This window comes from Pongo pygmaeus, chromosome 8 (genome assembly GCF_028885625.2).
Source record: "Pongo pygmaeus isolate AG05252 chromosome 8, NHGRI_mPonPyg2-v2.0_pri, whole genome shotgun sequence".
NCBI classification, from domain to species: Eukaryota; Metazoa; Chordata; class Mammalia; order Primates; family Hominidae; genus Pongo; species Pongo pygmaeus.
The window spans coordinates 71,485,372-71,506,237 of record NC_072381.2 but is presented as its reverse complement, the minus strand read 5'-3'; the positions used below and the strand labels follow the sequence as shown (position 1 = coordinate 71,506,237).

The following is a 20,866-nucleotide window of genomic DNA, read 5'->3' as shown; positions in this document are numbered from 1 at the left end:
TAGGGATAGGTCCCTGCTTATTATTTTGAGCAGGCTTACGTGTTGGAAATCTCTAGAGAAGTAGCTTTAGTTAGGTTACACTTCTCAGCAAATATTCAGTATTCCTCATCTCTAATAGCAGCATGACTGTTGTAGGAAAGGAATTTCCACAAATGGTTATGAAAAGTCTAAGTGTCTTAACTCCGAGACAAAGATAGAGAATTCTGTTAGTAAGATAAGTATGGGACTGGAGAAGTCAGCTAACCTCTGCCCTTCTTCCCCAATCGTGATATGCTCAGAGAAGTTAAGACTTCTTTCTGTGTGAGAAATATGGGATCTTTTTCACTAGATCTTGCTTATTAGCCAAGAAATTATCATTTCTAGTTTTAGAGAATGATGAAACTCATTTGTACTTTGAAATATAACCTGTATACATGTGTACAGAAAGTCATTTAGCTATTTATTGTCAGAGACTCTGGGAGTTCATAGCAAACTTAGCAACATTCCATGTGCAAATTTGTATATTTTCCCCCCATATCTTACCTGCTTGTCTTAGGCTGGGGGTCTATTTTCCTACAAAACTGGTAATTGCTCTTATCTCTGTGTCCTTCAGTGTGTTCCTCTGCTTATTGAATTCAGTTTTATGCATTTAGTCTTCTCTCCTAGTATAAGCTCCTCCTGTTACTTTTAAAAATGTATTTCAGAAGAGTGGTGCTCAGAATTGTTACTTAACAGAATCAGCATCTCCCTTTACTTGATGCCTTGTCCTGACCACAAGTAAATTAATAAAGTGACCATTTAGCAGTGTTTCGGGTTCAGCTTTTAGGAACTTAGAAGCTGTGGTTTTCCATGAGTGCACTTCTGATGACTTGGGAACATTTCATATGTGTGTTCTTTCTGTGGCCAAGATGGTTTTGTTATTTCAGGGATGGAAAGATGCTTTGCCTGAATACTCCCGTGCTAAGTGTATAGCAGTTGGTGCTTGGGGAATGGTACCAAGTGTACGTATCTGGCAAGGCCTGGTTAGAAGGGAAAATGTAGACTCTTAAGCTTTTTGAGACGAACTTCTCAGATACTGGATCTCTTGACTCACATAGTGGAATTTTGGGGGAAGTATGTGGTTTGCTTTTTGTCTCCTAAGAAATGATGATTCAGTTTCCTCAAACATTTCTCACAGTCACTACTGGTTGCTTGGAATGGCTGTCTGGTTTTGTTGCTCAGTTCTTACTTCTTTAATGACCTAAGAGGATTTTCCCTTTGGGGTTGTGATGTGTTTTTGATGATAAACTTCAATGCCTTTGGAGGCTATAAAGACAATAGTATTTTCTTACCTGTTTACTTTGCACTTTGAAGTTCTGTAGACTGTAATATGAAAGAAAATCAGATTAAATTAACTTTCCTTTCTGGTTTTTTTTTTTTTTTGGTGGGGGGGCAGAAGTTGATAAGAATAAATAATACTGAGTCTCTTCTGTATTTTAACTTCACTCTCTAACCTGAGGCTCAGTCCTTACAGTAACATTTGAACTGGGTAGAACAGATTTTTCTTTTCCTCAACAGCCCATTCCTGCTGTAATTTATGGTCCTTCTGGAAAAAGTATTGAGCGTTGAATAGTTCAGGAAAACAAATAACAAATTCTGTCTTCTTTGTAGGATTGTGGGATAGAAGATTTTCATTTTTATTAGTATCTGGCCAAAGAATAAATATTAGGCAGGAACAATGAATTGATATCTAGTAGAGTGACGTGACTGGGCCCTGACTTTTAACACTTCCCAGGAAGGCTTCGTGGATGTCTTTTCCCTGCTACCTGAATACCGGGTAGCCATTAAGTTTGGTGATTGGGTGTCAGTAATGTGTTAAGTCAGCTACTGGGTCATCTTTTAATAAAAGAAAAGGATGGAGAAGAGAATGGATTCTTAAGCAGTGTTGCCTGTCAGAATCACCTGAGGGAGGTTTACAAAATACACATTCTGTACTCAGTGACCCTGTGAGTGGGGTATTCTGACCCAAGAAGATGATTCATTCCAGGAATCATCCTTCTTGGATGATATTGATGTACCCCCACTGGCTTAATGGAAAGAATATTGAAGAAGATAGATTCTCTTGGGGGCTGTGCCTCTAGTTTGAAACCAGGGAAGGCACATTTTGGTATTAGTCTGTGGCCTCAGTTTCTTCATCACTGAAATGAGATTGGACTATATAGGTGGTCTCTGAGGTTCCTTCAGACAGTAACATTTTATGATTTTGAAGACAGCTCTTCTGAAGTACTTTTCAAACTAATTTCTTTCCGTCTTTCTTTTGTAAGCAAATAAGTAGTATGAGTGTAAGTCTCTAGTTCAGAGAAGAATGAAGTTTGCAGTTCGAGAAGGCCATGCAATAGCAGTTCACTTCCCCAAAATGCTCAGCCCTTGTAGGACGCCATTAGGTCATGTGGAAGTTCTGTATGCGGAAGTTCTGTATGCCTTCACTGGGAGCGTAGTGAAGATGAGAGCCTTTCCTTTGGCTCTTGGAGTAAACTAGCTGACAGGACTTTGAGAACTGTTGGTCTCCTGATTTGTGCCACTGATAATTTGGCTCTGGAAAACTAGGCAGTGGAAAAAACAATGCATTTTAAACCAGAAGTTTTGAGTCCTGGCTCCGCTGTTTCCAAGCTTTGTGACCTGTAGGCCTCAATGTCTTCATCTGTGAAGGACAGATTCAGCTCTGATGGCCTATGATGTGATGAAACTTGTGAACTTGTAGGCAGAGTGCCACTGTGTGCAGAGTCCAGTTACAGATAACCAGCCATTCTCCTCTGCAGATTCAACCCACTGTCACTGTGTCTTGTTAAGCTTAAATAGGAGAGATGTGGGAGAGAGGAGGCAGAAACATCCTAGGATCTTGCAAAACAAAACTGTCAAAAGTATAGGCAATATCATAGTTACTTTATTTGAATACACGTTGAGTTCCTGCTGTGTTGAAGATGCTGTTTTAGGCAGTGTAGGAGATAGAAGACTTATATTCTCCTCCTAATTTGTATTCTTATCAGCACCTGGTACCATAGATCGTTCATATATTAAAATTATTTGGTTGTTCTCCCTAACCAGAGTTGAATTCTTTCCTTCTAGGACAAATTAACTCATAATGCAATAGGCTAATGCAGTTTGGCCCTGAGTGACTCTTGAGAAATACCCTGAGTTGAGGCACACTGGAAACGTGGCACATTAGAAATGCCAAGAAGAGGCCAGGTGCGGTGGCTCACACTTGTAATCCCAGCGCTTTGGGAGGCCGAGGCGGGTAGATCACGAGGTCAGGAGATCGAGACCATCCTGGCTAACACGGTGGAACCCTGTCTCTACTAAAAATACAAAAAATTAGCTGGGAGTGGTGGTGGGCGCCTGTAGTCCCAGCTACTTGGGAGGCTGAGACAGGAGAATGGCTTCAACCCGGGAGGTGGAGTTTGCAGTGAACCGAGATTGCGCCACTGCACTCCAGCCTGGGTGACAGAGCAAGACTCCGTCTCAAAAAAAAAAAAAAAGAAGAAATGCCAAGAAGACATTGTACAGGAGAATGAAGGGAAACTTTCTGTAGGGAAGTAGCTTTCCCAGAAACTTGACTCTATAATGAAGCTATAGAGATCAGTAAAATCATTAGGGCATTACTGTTCTGAACATTTCCTTGAGTGAATAACAGACTTACACTCAGGGCCCTAGGTCTCTGTTGTGGCCCAGCAAGCTGCATTCAGACAAGGAGGCAGTTTGAGAGGTATGAGTTATTATGGAAGCCTGAGAAAACTGGTTTGTGTGCACTTCAGTTTTGACCATACAACCTTCACTCACTTAGCACCGTGCAGTAATCCACTGAGCAAAATTGCCACATTTTCCTTGGCAGGGAATCTGTGTGCCTGTGGCAGTTCAGAAATTATTTGTAGAGTGAGTCAGCCTGTCAGCAGGAATGTTTTTCTTTGATCTTCAGCCTGTTTTTCTTTAATGTGAGCAGAACAGTAAAGAGAGAATACATTGGAATATCTTGTTGGTTCCCCTGTTTGGCTTTACTTACAGCTCTTTGGTTTTCTTCTTTTAGGTCATACTTTTCCAATTAGTATGTAGGTATTTATGATGATTTGAAGCCGTGAGCGATGGTTCCAGTGTCTTGTGGAATTCAGCTCTGAGTGTGAAGTCCTGACTTTGCCTCTTTCTATCAGTTTGACTGAGCAAGTCACTTAACCTTTCTTGACTTCAGTTTTCCCCATCTATAGAGTGATACTGCACACTGGTTTCTTTTCTTTTCTTTTTCCTCTTCCTTTCCTTTTCCTTTTTCTTTTCCTTCCCTCTCCCTCTCCTTCTCCCTTTGCCTTTCCCTTTCCCTTTCCTGAGATAGAGTCTCACTCTGCCGCCCAAGTTGTATTGGAGTGCAGTAGCATGCTCATAGCTCAATGCAGCCTCAAATGCCTGGGCTCAAGTGATCCTCTTGCCTCAGCCTGCCGAGTAGCTGGGACTACAGGAGTGTGCCACCATGCCTGCTGTTTTTTTGTTTGTTTTTAAAATTTTTTTGTAGGGATGGGATCTTGTTATGTTGCTCAGGCTGGTCTTGAACTCCTGGCCTCAGGGGATCCTCCTGCCTTAGCCTCCCAAAGTGCTGGGATTACAAGTACTTTATAATGTGTAAATGGCCTGTACATTCTTAATCTAATAGCTTCATGAGGTTATAAAATACAAATAAAATAACATGAAAGCCATTTAGAGTTTTAAGTTATATAATACCATTATATAATTAAATTTTAATAAATTTAAAAGATAAAATTATTTTTATAAAATAAATTTATTTTTAAAATTTTAATTACGTTAAAAAAATTTAATGCTTTTTTTTTTCTTTTTTTTTTTCAAGACAGAGTCTTGCTCTGTCACCCAGGCTGGAGTACAGTGGTGCGATCTTGGCTCACTGCAATCTCCGCCTCCCAGGTTCAAGCGATTCTCATGCTTCAGCCTCCTGAGTAGCTGGGACTACAGGTGTACGCCACCATGCCTGGCTAATTTTTGTATTTTTAGTAGAGACAGGGTTTCCCCATGTTAGCCAGGCTGGTCTCAAACTCCTGACCTCAGGTGATCTACCCACCTCGGCCTCCCAGAGTGCTGGGATTACAGGTGTGAGCCACCGTGCCTGGCCAAATTAAAAAGTTAATTCTTTTTAAGTGCTTCACTCTTTCCTGTGCATGTTGTCTTGACTTCTTTTTCTAAATTAGTTTTATTCCCTCTGTAATCAGAGGGTCACCAGATCTTTGAGTTTTAGAGGGAAGAGAAAGTTTTTAGTGAAACAAGTGGGTGAACTCTGATCCCTGTAAAATAGTGCCTTCATATAGTAGGCACTCCAAAAATAATTGTTGAATGACTGAAACTCTTAAACAGCAGTAGGCATATGTATAGCAGAGACAACATTACAGAGTAGAGCTCTTTCTAGGTTGGCATGGTAGATAGCTCTGAGGGACTACCTGAATGGAGATGCCATTGCTTTTGAATAAAACAAATATACATGGTGTCTTAGTCCATTTTCTGCTGTGATAGCAGAATACCAGAGATTGGGTAATTATAAACAATAGAAGTTTATTTGGCTCATGGTTCTAGAGGCTGGGAAGTCCAAGAGCAAGGCACCGATATCTGGTGAGGGCCTTCTTCTTGCTGAATAATAACATGGCAGAAGGGCAAGTGAGCACGCGAGCTAGAGGGGATGGGCCAAGATGTCATCCTTTATCAGGAGCCCACTCCCGAGATAATGGCATTAATATACTCATGAGGGCAGAACCCTCCTGCTCTAAGTCACCTCTTAAAGATCCCACCTCTCAACACTGTTACAATGGCAATTAAATTTCAACGTGAGTTTTAGGGGGGACATTCAAATCATAACAGGTAGTTAGCCCTGTTGAGTAATGGAGAAAGGATTGTATTAGTTCCAAGGAAAGATGCATCATCCAGTGTGGGTCTGGAAATATTTGCCAGATGGCTTTTCTCTTTTAGTAATATTCATTTGTAGAATGTTTCTTTAGGTATAAATTGGTGTTAAGTAATTTAATAAGGAAAAAATATCGCTGCCTAATTGGTATTTGGTGATGAACAGTACCAGTTCTTAAGATTTTTTTGGAGGTAGCAAGGGGTGGATAGTGCTACTGTTGGAAGTTTGCTTATAGAATCTTTTGCTCTCTTGAAGTGATTTGGAGATTAAAAGAGTTTAGTATCATTGGGGATAGCTGTGGTCTACGGTCAGTTAGGAAGTAACTCATGACTAGATATCCTGGGCTTATTACTTCAGATCATATTCCTGACCTCACAAAAATGTTAAGAGAATAAATCTTAAGCATAAAAAGCACTGAGATTGTGTAGAGTGGAAAATAACATTAGTGTTAGCTCCCTCAGTGTATTACACAACCACATTCTAAATTTAAGGAAGCCAGAAGTAAAATCACTCTGAAGCACTGCTTTTAAAACTGCAGATTATGATCCATTTAGAGGGACACAAAATCAGTTTACTAGATCAAGCGTTAAAGAAGGAAGAAATAGAAATGTGAGTACATTACAAGTAATAAGGTGCTAAGTATTATTTTGGAAACTTTCGGTTTTATATCTTTCTGTTTGTACATGTATTAGATTGTGTTGTAAAATACATTTCTTTGGGACTGTATTTTACAACACAGTCTCATACACGTAGAATCTAATACACATATTGGAACAGTTTGAAACTCAGTGGTCTAACAAGTAGCATACCCCAAATTTACAATATTTGTAGCCTTCTGCTGTTGGATACATTCACGACAAGGTCTTGCACCCTTAAAGTGAAGGCTGAAAGAGTTTTATGTCATTGGGGCGAGTGGGCTACCAAGCTCTCATAAATTCTAGGAGCTGCCTTTTGTTTAATGATTAGGATTATTGAGTACTATTTTGATGCCTTTTGGTTATCATCTGAAATGTAATCATTGAATTGGAAATGGAATAAACAAGAGAAAGGCTAGTTTACTCATTATTTGACAATAGCTCTTTAAGGTAGTTAATATTATGAATATTCCTACTACTAAGGTTTATAAGAGTTTGTTTTTTTCTTTAATGTTATACTTTAAAAAATATTATTCACTGGGCAAATAATTTTTTTTTTTTTCTAGAGGAATACCTTTCCAATTTTATAACCGTGAAGGAAGGAGTGTTTTACTTGTAGAAACTGTACCGAAACTACTGTTCTATTAAGCAAGGGTTGGAGATAAGCACCCCTGTCCCCTGTCCCTGCCCAGGCACACACATATACAGATACAGCTTATTTTATGACTATGTTGTTCTTGTGTTTCTTCTTCTAGATAAAGCCATAAAGATTGATGAAATAATTTACCTGGAGTTGCACAGTAAGCTAGTGGCCTTCGTGGATGACCATTCATAGTTCTTATATTTCCAGAGACACAATACATTGATAAAGTTGAAATAAACAGAAGCCTAAGAATTATAAGTATATATTCAGAGATATATAGACAAAAAAGTACTAAGTAAAAAGACATAGTGGGAATAGTAATTATAATCACATTAACTTCTGTGCCATCTCTATCTAGATCAGGGGTGTCCAGTCTTTTGGCTGTCTTGGGCCACATTGGAAGAAGAACAATTGTCTTGGGCCACACATAAAATATACTATTGATAGCTGATGAGCTTAAAAAAAATAAAAATTGCAAAAAAACAAGTCTCATGATGTTTTAAGAAAGTTTACAAATTTGTTTTGTGCTACATTCAGAGCTGTCCTGGACTGCGTGTTGGACAAGGTTGATCTAGATGTTTATCTGTAGTCATGACCTAACTATATAATTTTAGTATGTTACACATGGTACCATGTATCCAGGGTAGATCCTGCCAAGAACATAAATTGTGAAAAGAAAACTCTTGGGATGCTGCTGGATTGTAATGTGTTACTCCTCTGCCCATGAATACTGAAAATCAAGAATTGGAAGGGTACTGAATACTGAGTCAAAAGGCATGCGTTCCTAGACTCCACTTAATCACAAGCATGTCTGTATGAGCGTAGTCATGTCATTTCACTTTGGGGTCTCTGCTTGTAAAATGAAAATGTTAGACTTGATCTTCCAGGTTCCCTTCAGCTCTTAGATTCTGTGCTTCCCAAGGGCTAGAGTATTGCATCAGGACCCAGCCTGGGGTTTGTGCTGTTTTCAAGGCCCTAAGGAACTGCATCATCCTTTAACTGCATCACCCTTTAGTCCAAGGAGATAGGATACCTTACGCCACAGATCCCGATAATTCAGTGTGCTGTGAGTGTTGTGAGTTGCATCTACACTGGGGACTGAGCCTAGGTTGTTTGTAGTAACACTAGGAGGACCTTAGAATGATGCCAGGAGATGTAATTTCTGTGATCAACTAGTTGACTACTCAAAAAGCTTGTCAGGACCCATCCAACTACAGTGTCATTCTGTCTTTGGTGTTAAAGAATTTAGATATATCTCCTTTTAAAGGACCCCCTTTGAATTTAAGAATTGCCATTATCTTCGTAAGAATCAAAGCAAATACAAAGAAAATATATTCTTGCTGAATATAATTTTTAAATGTTAGTGAGGAATGTCTTTATATCTTAATTTTAAGGCTTTTAAAAATTAGTTTGCATTTGCTGGTTCTTTGCTGTCACCCTAATACTAGTTATATTACTTTTTTGCTCAGTGCCATGAATTGTTCATAATATCTGTAGTCATCTTTTGACATTGGTAACTTCTGTTTTCTGGGTGAATTAGGAATTAGTATCACCAGAAGAAAAGCTAATCTGGATAATTGTTCTTTCATCATCTCGTTCATGCACAGTATTTAACCATCTGGTTTGACCACAACTTTCACACTAGACGAGTCTTTATAATGATAGAAATCATGACATACTTTTGATGATAGACTCCTCTGGTCTTTCCCAGGTTTTGGCTGGTATTGCCATTGCTTTGGATTGAGGTTGCTGATGCAACAGTGGGCTCTGGGGAATGGCCACCAAGAACTATTGGGGAATTGCAGATAAACTGTCTCCATGGGTAGCCCTCCAGGGAACCTAATAGTTGTCTAATGTTAATTACCTTATACCACAGTCTAATTACTAAGAGTATTGTCTGAGTCCATTCAGGCTGCTATAACAAAATGCCATAAACGTGGTGGCATATAAACAAAAATCCGTTTCTCTCAGTTCTGGAGGCCAGGAAGCCCAAGATCAAGGCAACAGCAGATAAGTGGTGCCTGATGAGGCCCACTTCCTGGAAGGTGGCCTTCGTAAAAGTGGTTCATAGAAAATGTCTTCTCACTGTGTCTTCACATGGTAGAAGGGGCAAATTTGCTCTCTGGGGGTCTCTTTTATACAGTCACTAATCTTATTCACGAGGCCTCTGCCTTCATGATCTAATGACCCCCCAAAGGCTCCCTCTTCCTCCTACCATCAGCTTGAGGGTTAGATTTCAACATATGAATTTTGGGGGGACGTAAACATTCAGTCCATTGCAGATATAAATGTTTTCAACAAGCATTTGTTGAGTATCTGTCCTTTTTCTAAGCTTTCGTGTCCTACTAGAACACTGGATGTGGATATCCAGTAGGAATATATTTAAGTCAGTGTCATTATCTTTTTCTCAAAACATCGTCTACCTTCTTTACCTTCCCTTCCTCTTCTAGTCTTACCATAGTTAATAGTGATATTAACTGTTAACATCATAGTTAACCAGTCTGTCGAACTTGAACTTGAAAATTTTGAATGATCTATACCCACACCAGACAAAATTACTCACATACTTAAAAATCCGTGCCTTTTGTTTTGTTTTGTTGCTGTTGTTTGTAATTTATTTATTTTTACCTGATACTATGTTCTGGAAATTTTTCTATGTAGTTCATGTAGATCTGTCTTCTTTTTAATGTTTCATGGTATGGGTACATAAAATGCACGTATTATAATTTATTTAACCATTCTTCTGTGGGTGGACATTTACATTATTTTTTCCCTTTTGTTATTACAGAGAATACTGAAATGAATATCCTTGAACACGTTTATTTGTATACATGTGCAAAGTATGTGGACGCCAAAAAGTGAGATTGCTAGGTCAAAATGAATATGCGTTTAAAGTGTTGATAGATACCAACAAATTGCTTTACAAAAGTTCCTATCAGTTTATATATCAGTTTTTCTAAGTCCTTTTTAAACACAGACTGGATTAGCCCATTCTTGCATTGTTGTTAAGAAATACCTGAGTCTGGGTAATTTATAAAGAAAAGAGGGTTAATTGGCTCATGGTTCTGCATACTTGTACAAACATGGCTTCAACATCTGCTTCTGGTGAGACCTCAGGAAGCTTACAATCATGGCGGAAGGCGAAACTTGAGCAGGCACGTCACATGGCAAGAGTGAGAGCAAGAAAGAGAGAGGGGGGAGGTCCTAGGCTTTTAAACAACCAGATCTCACGTGAACTAACTGAGCAAGAACTCATTTATCACCAAGGGGATGGTACTAAACCATTCATGAAAGATGCGCCCCCATGATCCAGTCACCTCCCACCAGACCTCATCTCCAATATCGGGAATCACATTTCAACATGAGATTTGGAGGATAGGCATCCAAACCATATCATGGACCTAGCATACTTCTCCCAGCCTCACGTCTCTGATTTAAGTGTTCACTCATTTACTTGGGCACTGTCAGCCACTGTCCATGTTTGTATTCAGTATAAATTGTGTGCCGGGCACTCTGCCACATGTTGGGGATTTAGCACTGGATGAGACAGAAATGGTCCCTGCCATCATGTAGCTTACATTTTGCCACATAGAACTTTTGCCATATGCAGACTCTTTTTATGCATTTGCAGCTACTATCCTCTCTTTCTGGTGTGACTTTTCCTTTTGACTTTTCTACTTAGAGAATTTTCTTTCATCCTTTTAACCAGCTTAAATTTTGCCCTCCGTCATTATCTTTATCCCTTCAGAGTTAGATAGTCCTTCCTCAGTGCTCCATCTTGGCACTCATATGCTTTTTGTGGCTATTCCCCTGAGAAGTTTTCGTGATTTGTTTATATATGTATGTGCTTGTGTGTGTGTGTGTGTGGACACACATCTACCTCTTGCATATTAGATTGTAAACTCAGTATAGACTTGGAACTATGATATGTACCTGAACACTTCCCCAGCTTACTGCCTTCAACCCTGGAGATGCTTAATCAGTGTTGATTAAGTGAATGAATAGTAAACTATAAAAGGACCTTAGTTTGTACAGGGCATTGTAGGGGATTGTAGATATGAATAGAACTGGTCTGTCTTCAAGGACCTAACCATATAGTCAGGGAGATAAGAAACAGATGAGTAGACTGCAAGGCAGGTTGTGATAAGCTCTGTATAGGACTTATCACAAATGAGTACTGGAGGAGAATTTAAAGGGAGAGAGGAATTCTCGTGAATGAGATACTCTGGTAAGTTTACAGAGGACAGGTTTTTTCTTGCTCGTACCAGGTGTTGTGAGGAATACACATGATGGTAAGATATGGTTGCTGACTGAGAGATTATAGTCAAGTAAGGCCTTAGAGCAGGCATTGGTAAATTGTGGCCTACGAGCCAAATCTGGCTGTTGCCTGCTTTTATATGGTCCTTGTGCTAAGAATGATTTTTACATTTAAAAAATTGTTAAAGAATATTTTATGAACATGAAAATTATATGAAATTCAAATTTTGGTGTTCATAATTAACATTGTGTTGGAACACAGCCATGTTCCTTTGTTTACGCACTAACTGTAACTATATTTGTACTCCAGCAGCAGAGATGAGTAGTTGTAAAGGAGAATGTTTGCTTTGCAACACTTAAAATATAAAATAATTTAGTATCAAGCTCATTACAGAACCAGTTTGCTGACTACTGGGGTAGAGAATAGGAAAGATTCAAATAGAGAAGAGAAATGACATTCATATTGGGGGTATTAGTGTGAGTTAAGAGAGTGGGACAGTGATTCTGGCAGTCATATAGAAACTTTAGGGCTGAAGTGACGATCTAGCTTAACCCTCTTACTGTATAAAATAGGCACAAGATTGAAAATAGTCTCAAAGTCCACTAGCTGTTAAGTGGCAGTGGAGTGCTGCTGGAGTGACTGGTACAGAAGCCTTGAGGGCTGTAGATGATAATAAGATTATTGCTGAAGAAGGGCAAGATCGGGAATGACCTTGCCCTTGAAAAATGAGAGTTGAAGTACAAACTAAGAACAGACTTCTTTTCTCTCTCTAAATGTAATGTTTCTATTTTTCACTTGTATTTCTAGAAGGCCTTTGAGCCCTACTTAGAGATTTTGGAAGTATACTCCACAAAAGCCAAGAATTATGTAAATGGGCATTGCACCAAATATGAGCCCTGGCAGCTAATTGCATGGAGTGTCGTGTGGACCCTGCTGATAGTCTGGGGATATGAGTTTGTCTTCCAGCCAGAGAGTAAGTATGCTGTCTCCTCTGTAAAGGTATAGTGGTGTGTCACTAGCCTCAAACTAATTGCTGAGAGATAGGTCTACTTTATTGCCTTTTGGTTGGTTGGTTGGTTGTTTTTGAGATGGAGTCTCCATCTGTTGCTAGGCTGGAGTGCACTGGCCTGATCTTGGCTCACTGCAACCTCTGCCTCCCAGGTTCAAGTGATTCTCCTGCCTCGGCCTCCCGAGTAGCTGGGACTACAGGCACGCGCCACCACGCCCAGCTAATTTTTGTATTTTTAGTGGAGACGGGGTTTCACCATGTTGGCCAGGATGGTCTTGATCTCTTGACCTCATGATCCGCCCACCTCGGCCTCCCAAAGTGCTGGGATTACAGGCGTGAGCCACCACGCCCGGCCCTGGTTTGGTTCTTATTTTTAAAATCGGTTTAAATGTAAAGCAGTACTTTGTCTTCTGATTGGTCAAGTTATAACAGGACTCTTGTATAACTAATACTCCTTACATTGATTCTTTTTTTGGATTTGTAGTTTATGTAAAAACGCATCAGAATTAGTCATTGTAAGGATCCATAGAAATCTCAGTATGGCTTAAACCTTTGGTACCAGTTTCTTCCCTAGAACATAATTATGTCACCTGGAGTTCCCAGAGCAGGAATTTATTGCTTTCATTTTGTGCTATCCTTTTCAGTAAAGATTAGGTGAAATGGAACAGCACTTATATGGTGACCATTCGAGTGCTTGTTATGTGCCAGGCACTGCATCAGGCTGTGGGGATATCTGCGCAAGTAGTACAGGATCTCTCTCCTCTTGGAGTTGAACTTCTGGTATCAGGGGATCGTATACTTTGAGCTTCCTAGAAGTGACTCAGTGCCAGATCAACATGGGGAAGAAGAGGCCACTTCTCAGGGTGCAGAAGATGAGCAGTCTCAATGATCTGCTTCTGAATCTTCCACCTTTGCTTAGGATTAAGCCCCTCTTCTGCCCACCCACCTTTTTCCCGCCTAGAAACCTGGTTGCGTGTTACCTTCTTATGAGTTATTTTCCTCTGCAGTCTGCGCTTGGTAAGTGTTGTTAGTACCTAAACACAAGTAGTAGATTTGGTGCTGGATGTTCTATAACACTCCCCTGCACCCTTTCCCCACTCTTAGTAGGGTATGGGAGTTAACTTCCTTGGGATAAGAAAACAGTAACATTGAAGATAATCATTAGCTGTTTCTCATTTGCTTGAAATTTCCCCACCACTTTGCTTCCCTGATAACACCTGTTTAAAAGGGCTCTTTAACTGTGTTTTTTCTGCTTTTCTTCTCTTGTTCAAGGAAAGTCAATTTAGAAGCCAGATTCCGTTTTTATCTCTTTACCCTGCAAATAGCTTCTTAGCCATTTATGGCGCAGTAAACATTGCAAAACCTGACAACTAAGAAGCAAGTTCCAACTGCTTAGAGTTTTTAAATTAAAGTGGAAATGAGACGTGACTCTCCTGTGTAAATCTGTAGCTCACTCCAGCTTTAAAAACCTTGTCCTCAGTTGCTGCTCCTAGTCCTTGCAAGATTTTCTGATAAACTCTAAGAAATTAGACCGGCCAGCCCTTCCGCTGCATCTGCTCAATGGTTTGGATATGGATGTAGCTCGTGTCCTTCTGCTCATGCTTATTCCTTTCCTAGGAAGTATTCAATTCAGTGAGTAAGGGGCCCATTTCAGAGGATTCTGAGGGGTAGCAAGAAATGTACTTTCTTTTTATTTTTTAACTTATAATTTAAAAAAAATCAGTCTCTGCTTATCCATCTTTCTATTATAATAAAATATATACAACATAAAATTTACCACTTTAACCATTTTTAAGTGTACAGTTAGTCCTGTGGCAGTAAGTACATTCACATTATTGTACAGGCATCACTATTACCAGAACTTTTTCATCACCCCACTGGAACTCCATTTTAATAAACATCAAATAATAACTGCCCATTACTCTCTCCTCCATCCCCTAGAAACCACCATTTATTGTACGCCTTGTTTTACAAATGCACTACCATTCAAAGGTGGTACATTTATGAAATAAGGCTAAGCTTAGAGATCTGAGATTTATATTTTACTTGCTATGATTAATACTAACTTTAGGTATTCTTTTTAAAACAAATTTTAAAATTAATTGGCAAATAAACATTGTTTATATTTATCATGTACAACATATTGTTTTGAAATATGTATACCTTGTGAAATGGCTAAATTGAGCTAATTAACATGCATTACCTCTCATATTTTTCTTTTTTTGTGGTTAGGTATTTACTTCTGTTTTCAGTTCTGTAGCTCACTGTGCCATACATTTTGCTTAGCTAATAGTAGAGACACAGCCATCTTAGGTTCTGATACTTACCTGCTTTTAGTGGTCAAAAAGGAATTTGCTGGCCTCTGAGAGGCCAATTTGCCGTGAGAAAATTGTTAGTCGTAGTATACTGATGAGATATGCCATCTAAATCCTTGTGGGCTGAACTCCAAGCCATTTGAGGTTTTTTTTTGTTGTTTTTTGTTTTTTGTTTTTGAGATGGAGTCTCGCTCTGTCACCCAGGCTGGAGTTCAGTGGCATGATCTCGGCTCACTGCAACCTTTGCCTCCCGGGTTCAAGCAGTTCTCCCTGCCTCAGCCTCATGAGTAGCTGGGATTATAGGCGCCCACTACCACGCCTGCCTAATTTTTGTATTTTTAGTAGAGGTGGGGTTTCGCCATGTTGGCCAGGCTGGTTTTGAACTCCTGACCTCAGGTGATCCGCCCGCCTCAGCCTCCCAAAGTGCTGAGATTACAGGCCTGAGCCGCCATGGCCAGCTGAGTTATTTTGTTTCTAAAGATATAAAACAAAAGCAGTACATACTCACTATGGAAAAGTTGGACAATATGGATATATAATAAGAACAAAATTAAAATCTTATTACTGAAGGATACCACTATTGTATTTCTCTGTTTTTATATCTGAATCCAGTTTCAACCATATAAAATGTAATTTTGTAAAAAAAAAATCATTAAATGTTGACAATTTTATAAAATTTAGCACATACACACAGAGCACACTTTCATTTGGTAACTTCCAACTTGAATTTTAGACACAGATAAGAATGTCTTCCCTCCAGAGATCAGGGATAATTTTGAAAGAATATTCATTTTTTTTAGCACTTGCTTACTTGCCATGTGTTGCTGAACAATCAAGTTATTTTTGGTTACACTGCACTAAAGGAGTCTGAAGTCTGGACTAGTGATGAATTTTGCTGATCTTCCAACACTGAATCCCTCTTGAGGGAAGAGAGTATTTCTGGAACAAAGGATGGAGCCTGGGGTAGAGGAGAAGTGGGCAGCAGCATAAGCTGGGCAGGGGTTAGCAGCCTCTTCCTTAATTCTGCTTCTGTGATTATCAGCTCACAGTTTATTACTTTTACTTTAACGTTGATTTTAACTGTGGGTTGTCCATAATTCACCAACAGAAATCAGCTTTATGTCATGGAGGAAATGATAAACTCTCAGTTTCTTGTTGTGTCACCGTGGGCGACACCCTTAAGCTCTCTTAGCCCATTTCCTTGCAATAAAATGGACGTCATAATAGCTGCTTTACCTAGTCATGGGTAATATGAGGACTGAATGGCATCTTTTGCGTGAGTGGAATTTGGAAACTGTTAAGAACCATGCATTGTTCTTACAGTGGCATTTTCTATTTTGTTAAACTTTTTAAATTCTTTTTTTAAAGTAACAAAAATTGTATGTTTATGGTGTACAACATGATGTTTTCAAATGTGTAAGTTGTGGAATGGCTCAATCAAACTAACATGATTACCTTACGTACTTTTTTTTTTTTTTTGAGATGGAGTTTCACTCTCTCACCCAGGCTGGAGTGCAGTGGCACGATCTCGGCTCACTGCAACCTCCGCCTCCTGGGTTCAAGCGATTCACCTGCTTCAGCCTCCCGAGTAGCGGGGATTACAGGCGCGTGCCATCACGCCCAGCTAATTTTTGTATTTTTAGTAGAGACAGGGTTTCCCCATGTTGGTCAGGCTGGTCTTGAACTCCTGACCTCCTGATCCGTCTGCCTTGGCCTCCCAAAGTGCTGGGATTACAGGCGTGAACCACCACACCTGGCCTCATGTACCTTTTTTAATGGTGAGAACACTTAAAATCTACTTTCTTAGCAATCTTGACGTATGCAACACATTTTTATTTACTATGTCACCATGATCTCTTGAACTTATTGCTTCCGTCTAACTGGAATTTTCTATCCTTTTGACCATCTCTCAGTCTTCCTTCTTCTCCTTACTCTCAATCCCACTAAAAAATTCTAAATACTTTTCATTCTGTACCTCTGGGGACTTTTGAGATAATCTTTTTAGGTCAGGGCCATGGGATCTTTTTATTTTTAGTTTCTTCATCTCTGTTGCTGTATTCTGTTCTTTTTACCCTGTACCATTTTTTCTCACAACTTCCACAAAATTAGTTTATTATTTTATCCTCCACCTAGTCACATTACTAAACTTCTGGACAGCTGGTCCAGTTTGCTGATTTTTAGACTTCTTTTTACCTCATTAATTACTTCGTCAAATAAGGAAGCATTTCTGAATCTGTACAGCTTTAACAGTTAGAAATAGTTGAATAACAAAAAGCTAAAATATCCAATATTAGATTATAGTCATTTGATGAACTATTATAACATTAAAAAATATGTTTAGAAAGACTTGTTAATAATGTAGAAAGTGCTATCAGTGAGGAGGATACACAGTTATTTTACATTATACAGAATCTCAGTTATGTATTACAGTGTGTAGAACATAGGGCTAGAAGGAAATACTCCAAAATTTAAACAAAAAGTAACCACAAACAAGTGGTTTCAGTCTCTTTGTCTTCTTATTCAGTCTGTGTCTTAGTTACCTGGTTTTATCCCAGGCGTTTACAGAATGTGGACTCTAGGGAGAGTTAGAGAGGGATGCAGCTGAAGCAAAAACAGCTAGCAGAGATGCAAGGCATGATGTGATAGATACATAAAGGGGGTGCAGACACATCCTGTGGTTGTTGAGTGAAGAGGGAGCTCTTTCTGGCCAGGAAAGTGGGAATTCCCAGATCTCCTAGGAATGCAGTAGAAGTTCATATTCAGTTCACACCTTGGATAAAAGCCAGGCTTAGATTCTTACAGACTCAAACAGAAAATTCCTATGGTGCATTTGAAGCAGTATAGAATCCTGGGAATCCTGGACTGAAAATACAAAGACTTTAGTTAAATCTTTGCTCTATCACTGATTTTATCTGTGGCCTTGAGCAAGTTTTGATGCTTTGATCTTGCATTGCCTTTTATGTCACTTGTGGATGGTATATAATGCCTTCTGTGCCAGCCTCAGAATGCTGTTGTCAGAGTCAGTTGAGATATATTGATTGTGAATGCATCAGAAGGTCTGTTAGTCTATTTAGATAACATGTATTTATGATTATTATGATCGACAGGATTAGTATTCCCTATTTGTTCTATGTACTGCCTGACAGAGTGAACTCTGGCATCTGCGATTTTTCAAACTTTTTTTTCTTTTTGTTGAAACAGGGTCTCACTGTGTTGCCCAGGCTGGTCTCACCCTCCTGTGGTCAAGCAGTCCTCCCACCTTGGCCTCCCACAGTGCTGGGATTAGAGGTGTGAGCCGCTGTGCCTGGCCAGCATCCACAATTTTGAGGGCATTTGTAGGTCCAGAAAATGTTAGAATCTGTGTTGGATGAGAGGCTGGACATAGATCCAAGAAAAACAAAACTAAAAACAGGCTGGCCATTAGTCTTGGGAGAAGGAAGAGAAATGTTGAACATCTAGAAACCTTAGGAAGGTCAAGAATTCTGGAACACATATATCATTTGACCTAGTAGTTTTGCTTCTGGGAGTTTATCCTGTAGGTGTACTTGTAGTTTATCCTGTAGGTGTGCAGTATGGTGTGTGTTACAAGGTTATTTCAGAATGATTTGTAATAGCAAATATTAGAAGCAACCTATATATCCATCATTAAGGGGCAGGTTAAATAAATTTTGGCACATCCATAAAATGGAAAACTCTGCAGCTATAAAAATGAATGAGGATGCACTGATCTTTAAGATAATACTCCTAAGTGGAAAAACAAGGTCTGCTACAGTGCTAGAGTGTGCTACTTTTTGTGCAAAAAAAGGGAGACAAATAAGAATATAGCTTTACTGTTGCACGTGTATGCATAAGGAAACTCTGGGGGGTAGCTTGAGGGTCGGGGGGATAGGTTTGAGAGAGGGAAGCTTCACTGCTTTACTGGGTGTGTTATGTGTTTGTATTTTTAAAATTTTGAACCATGTAAATATAGTACTTACTCACAAACTTAAATTTAAAAGTTTTTTTTTTTTATTTTTTAAAGGAAAGAAACTCTTTGCAATTGGAAGGCAAGTGAGGTTGTGGAAGACACATTGAATGGTTGCTATATGCCAGGTCATATCCATGGAAATTTATTTGAATAAGAGAACCATTTGTTTCTTTTAGGTTTATGGTCAAGGTTTAAAAAGAAATGTTTTAAGCTCACCAGGAAGATGCCCATTATTGGTCGTAAGGTAAGTAGAATCTGTATATGTCATTTTTTCCCCTCTTGATAATCATACCTCTTTCTTTCTATTTACTAAACCTAATATTCTCAAAGTGGAGGGGTGATTTTGTCCCTTACCTCCAGGGGACACTTGGCAGCATTTGGAGACATTGTTGGTGGTCACAGCTTGGATGGGGGGGTGCTCTTGGCATGTAACGGATCGTGGCCAGAAATGCTGCTAAACACTAAGCATCCTACAGTGTACAGAACAGCCCCCCCCACCCGCCAAACACAGAATTATCTGGCTGGAAATGTCAAAATGGCCAAGGTTGAGAACCCTGACTTAACCCTTTCTCCAACGTAACTGGCCAAAGGAGAGATGAGAAGCCTGTTAAGGAAGTAAGAATTTGAAATGAGAAAACCTGACTGTATTGTTAGGTGCTTTGGAACAACATGCAGCTGGCTGACTTTAGGTATTTATCTAGGAGTTGGGTGCTTACATGGTTTAGGTCAGGGGTCGGCAAATGTTTTCTGTAAAGGGCTAGATATGAAACATTTTGGGCTCTGTAGGCCATATCATGTCTGTTGCAACTCCTCACCTCTGCCCTTGCAGAGGGACAGCAGCAAGAGGTTCAGGAATGAGCCTGGCTGTATTCCAGTGAAACTTTCTTTACGAATTCAGGTAGGCCTTAGTTGGTTCCTGGCTGTAGTTTGCTGATCCCGAGTTGCACAGCGCTGTCTCTTGCTCTTTGCAATTATCTGTATTGTAGTATGTCCCCTTTGTTATGTCCTCTTGGCCCTCATCCATGTTGAGGATAAGGTAGTCACCTCTGTGCACCTCCCACAGGTTATCCCAGATGAAGATAAACAGGGCAGGCCACTTGGGAAGCTCTAAGGAATGCATATGAGTCCTTGGAATCTTCATCTCCTCCAGTGCCCTCTCCTGACCCCTCTTTGGTCTTTCCCAACTTTACCTGCCTTCAAGTTTTCTTCTACTTTTGGCTTTCAGTTCCCTTTCCTGGCTATACCAGGGTTAGTTTGCCAACCCCTGACCTAAAGTTGGCCAGTTATCTTTAACCTTTGGCTGAAATCCATTCAGACCGCTGGCTAACTCTCCCAGAGATAGGTATCTTCAGGTTCATTTCCTGTAGGAGAGTGGGAGCAGTAACAGGTGGTGAAGGGAAATGTGAGCATATAGGCTTCTGTTTGCTCTCCAAATTATATTAATCCCTAAAAGTAAATCCAGTTCTTACGGAGTATAAGGGGTGGGGACAGGGAAGGTATTGTAGAAGATGGACTGTAGCACAAAGGAGATTAGGATTTCCCCTTATCTCCTGAATTTTTTTTTTTTCTTCTCATTCAGTTTTCAGACTTTGAGACAAATAAATGCTAGGGTTCCAGAACCCACTCTTAAACTTATAAAGTAACAGAATTGGAAGATCCTTAGCTTGCCAAGGACTATCTAATCACTCTCCATTTTTCAGAAGCAGATTCTGAGGCTTAGATACAAAAAGTTACATATGTGTGTGTGTGTCTGTGCGCGTGCGTGTATGCGTGTGTGCATGTGTGTATACCTCTGTCATTTATTCACTTAACACATGCTTATTGAGCCACCTGCTCACTGTCAAGTACGTTTCTGGGTGCTGGGGATATGGTGGTGAACAAGACCAAATCCTTCCTCTCATGGAACTTACATTTAATAGGAAAGACAGAAAATAAAGAAGTAAACAAATATGTGGAATTTTATTTTGAAATAAATGCTTTGAGGAAATTAAAATTGGGTAACTTAATACAGGCTTTGAGGCAAGAATTGGGGGTAAGGAAGTACTTGTGCTTTCTAATATACCTCTCTGTCACTTTTTGTCTGTTTTATGGCAATAGCATACTCTATGCATGGAAGCTCAGCTTTCATAGCCTGTTC

The 20,866-nt window shown here is 39.6% G+C and overlaps 1 protein-coding gene across 5 annotated transcripts in view; it reads left to right on the top strand.

Moving 5' to 3' along the window:
• The window catches only part of SGPL1 (sphingosine-1-phosphate lyase 1), a 62,197-nt gene that overhangs the window by 14,228 nt on the left and 27,103 nt on the right, over window positions 1-20,866 (top strand). For 3 of the 5 annotated variants that reach the window (XM_054435821.2, XM_054435823.2, XM_054435822.2), the window contains exons 3-4: window positions 12,246-12,411; window positions 18,906-18,973. In XM_054435821.2, the coding sequence (XP_054291796.1) occupies window positions 12,246-12,411; window positions 18,906-18,973 (234 nt within the window). Of the gene's footprint in view, window positions 1-12,245; window positions 12,412-18,783; window positions 18,809-18,905; window positions 18,974-20,866 lie in introns of all 5 variants that reach the window. The other 2 variants (XM_063669912.1, XM_063669913.1) reach the window with 2 other exon arrangements.